Raw genomic sequence first — 3,903 nt, 5'->3', positions numbered from 1 at the left:
GTACCAACAGTCAAGTGTATCCACAGTACCAACAGTCAAGTGTACCCAAAGTCAAGTGTACCCACAGTACCAACAGTCAAGTGTACCAACAGTCAAGTGTATTCACAGTACCAACAGTCAAGTGTACCCAAAGTCAAGTGTACCCACAGTACCAACAGTCAAGTGTACCAACAGTCAAGTGTACCTACAGTACCAACAGTCAAGTGTATCCACATTACCAACAGTCAAGTGTACCCACAGTACCAACAGTCAAGTGTATCCAAAGTATCAACAGTCAAGTGTACCCAAAGTACCAACAGTCAAGTGTATCCAAAGTACCAAAAGTCAAGTGTATCCACAGTACCAACAGTCAAGTGTCCCCACAGTCAAGTGTACCCAAAGTCAAGTGTATCCAAAGTACCAACAGTCAAGTGTACCCAAGGTACCAACAGTCAAGTGTACCCACAGTACCAACAGTCAAGTGTATCCAGTCAAGTGTACCTACAGTCAAATGTATCCACATCACCAACAGTCAAGTGTATTCACAGTCAAGTGTATCCACAGTCAAGTGTACATACAGTCAAGTGTACCCAAAGTACACACAGTCAAGTGTACCCAGTCAAGTGTACCTACAGTCAAGTGTATCCACAGTACCAATAGTCAAGTGTATCCACAGTCAAGTGTATCCACAGTCAAATGTACACACAGTCAAGTGTACCTACAGTCAAGTGTTACCACAGTACACACAGTCAATTGTACCCACAGTCAAGTGCTACCACAGTACCTGTAGTCAAGTGTATCCACAGTCAAGTGTACACACAGTCAAGTGTACACACAGTCAAGTGTATCCACAGTCAAATGGAAACAGTCAAGTGTACTCAAAGTACACACAGTCAAATGTACCCAAAGTACACACATTCAAGTGTACCCAAAGTACACACAGTCAAGTGTACCTACAGTCAAGTGTACCTACATTCAAGTGTATTCACAGTCAAATGTATACAGTCAAGTGTACCCAGTCAAATGTATACAGTCAAGTGTACCCAAAGTACACAAAGTCAAGAGTACCTAAAGTACACACAGTCAAGTACCAATAGTCAAGTGTACCCACAGTCAAATGTATACAGTCAAGTGTACCCAAAGTACACACAGTCAAATGTACCCAAAGTACACACAGTCAAATGAACCAAAAGTATACACAGTCAAATGTACCCAAAGTACACACAGTCAAGTGTACCCAAAGTACACACAGTCAAGTTTACCCAAAGTACACACAGTCAAGTGTATCCACAGTCAAGTGTACTCATAGTCAAATGTACACACAGTCAAGTGTACCCAAATTACACACAGTCAAATGTACCCAAAGTACACACAGTCAAATGAACCAAAAGTACACACATTCAAGTGTACCCAAAGTACACACAGTCAAATGTACCCAAAGTACACACAGTCAAGTGTACTCACAGTCAAATGTACGCACAGTCAAGTGTATGCAGTAAAGTGTACACACAGTCAAGTGTACCCAAAGTACACAGTCAAATGTACCCAAAGTACACATAGTCAAGTGTACCCAAAGTACACACAGTCAAATGTACACAGTAAAGTGTACACACAGTCAAGTGTATCCACAGTCAAGTGTATCCACAGTCAAGTGTACCCAAAGTACACAGTCAAATGTACCCAAAGTACACAGTCAAATGTACCCAAAGTACACACAGTCAAATGTACTCAAAGTACACAGTCAAGTGTACCCAAAGTACACACAGTCGAGTGTATCTACAGTCAAATGTACACACAGTCAAGTCCACCCACAGTCAAGTGTATCCACAGTACCAACAGTCAGGTGTACCCAAAGTACCAACAGTCAAGTGTACCCACAGTACCAACAGTCAAGTGTATCTACAGTACCAACAGTCAAGTGTACACACAGTACCAACAGTCAAGTGTACCCACAATATCAACAGTCAAGTGTATCCAAAGTACTAACAGTCAAGTGTACCCACAGTATGAACAGTCAAGTGTATCCAAAGTACCAACAGTCAAGTGTACCCACAGTACCAACAGTCAAGTGTACCCACAGTATCAACAGTCAAGTGTACCCACAGTATCAACAGTCAAGTGTACCCACAGTCAAGTGTACCCACAGTACCAACAGTCAAGTGTACCCACAGTACCAACAGTCAAGTGTTTCCAAAGTACCAACAGTCAAGTGTACACACAGTCAAGTGTACCTACAGTCAAATGTATACACAGTCAAATGTACACAGTCAAGTGTACCCACAGACAAGTGTACCCTCAGACAAGTGTACACACAGTCAAATGAACATATAGACAAGTGTACCCAGTCAAGTGTACACACAGTCAAGTGTACCTACAGTCAGATGTATACACAGTCAAATGTACACAGTCAAGTGTACCCATAGACAAGTGTACCCTCAGACAAGTGTACAGACAGTCAAATGAACATATAGACAAGTGCACCCACAGACAAATGAACACACAGACAAGTGTACACACAGTCAAGGAAGAAGGTTTTGTACTTGTCTTATCCAACAGTCAAGTGTATCCACATTACCAACAGTCAAGTGTACCCACAGTACCAACAGTCAAGTGTTTCCAAAGTACCAACAGTCAAGTGTACACACAGTCAAGTGTACCCACAGACAAGTGTACCCTCAGACAAGTGTACACACAGTCAAATGAACATATAGACAAGTGTACACACAGACAAGTGTACACACAGTCAAGGAAGAAGGTTTTGTACTTGTCTTATACATCAAGGACTGGGTGGGTTTTCTACTGAATTTCATATCACTTAATCTTAACAGTAAAACTGTACTACACAAAGTTAAACTCCTACAATGTTACCAATAAAATCATTATAACACTGTTGTGAGTGGCATTGTGGGTAGAACTGTAGCAATGAAGATTTACTTTACTTATCATATCTATTCAATAGCCCAACATGTGTAAAAAATGTTGTCTCTGATGTTGTCTCTGATGACATTTCAGTTTCAAAAACCTAGATACAATTCTCTGAGACGTCATTTCTTTCTCTGTTTACATCAATATTACAATACAACTCACCTCTTCATCTGTGACGAGGAACTCATTAAGTACCATCTCATAAATTGCCTGGCCAAGCTGGGGGTCTCCACGGGGTAGATATGGAGCAATCGCCTGTAAACAGGATTTTTTTTTATCATATCCTTCTTTGTGATAGGAGTAGTTTGCATGTGTGATACTGCTAATGGTGCACATTGGTGTCAGGCCCTGCAGATTGTATGGAGTTTCCAGGATGATAAGGGGTAGGATATAGAATTTGCCAAATGATAACCTCGAAGTTTTATATTAAAATGATTCCTTTCTATTATTTTAGGTCTGCCTTTTTACTGATTATCACTCTTCTTGAGCTCTGATTAACATTAACCTTGTTCTTTCCAGTACCATTAACCTTGACCTTGTGACTATCACTAACCTTGACCTTGACACTACCACTGACCTTGAGCTGATGTATCTTGTGGAACTTGTACACGATTTCCTCCCAGGCCTCCTTGTCTTTGCGGAGGATCTTCACACAGAGCTGAGCAGCCTGTTCGTACTGCTGATCCTCCAGAAGGTATACTAAATACTGTCGCCCGACACGCTAAAGGTCACGACAAGAAAATTATCAACTTCCGCAAACTTCCTTCATGTAAAACTGTCACTGTGTTTATCTATTTTCTTGACTATGCCTGAAATGACTTTTCACATGTAGTAATGTAAAATAAACCAGAGGAGATATAATGCTCCCACTGAGATTCTACTCGGGTATACACCTTATAACTATTAGCAACTAAGTACATTAAATCATCTTTAAGTTGCTAATTAACACGATAATTTATAGAATAAATAAAAATAATATCTGTATGATGTTGTGTTTTT

The 3,903-nt window shown here is 40.5% G+C and overlaps 1 protein-coding gene across 1 annotated transcript in view; it reads right to left on the bottom strand.

Moving 5' to 3' along the window:
• Positions 1-3,903, bottom strand: part of LOC110455283 (vacuolar protein sorting-associated protein 41 homolog) — a gene marked incomplete at its 5' end in the record, with an annotated part of 46,916 nt that overhangs the window by 41,903 nt on the left and 1,110 nt on the right. The window contains 2 exons of the mRNA XM_021505358.1: positions 3,067-3,159; positions 3,482-3,625. Coding sequence (XP_021361033.1) covers positions 3,067-3,159; positions 3,482-3,625 — 237 coding nt within the window. The remainder of the gene's footprint in view (positions 1-3,066; positions 3,160-3,481; positions 3,626-3,903) is intronic.

This window comes from Mizuhopecten yessoensis, unplaced genomic scaffold, assembly GCF_002113885.1.
Source record: "Mizuhopecten yessoensis strain PY_sf001 unplaced genomic scaffold, ASM211388v2 scaffold125, whole genome shotgun sequence".
In the NCBI taxonomy this organism is placed as follows: domain Eukaryota; kingdom Metazoa; phylum Mollusca; class Bivalvia; order Pectinida; family Pectinidae; genus Mizuhopecten; species Mizuhopecten yessoensis.
This window is presented reverse-complemented; position numbering and strand designations above follow the sequence as displayed.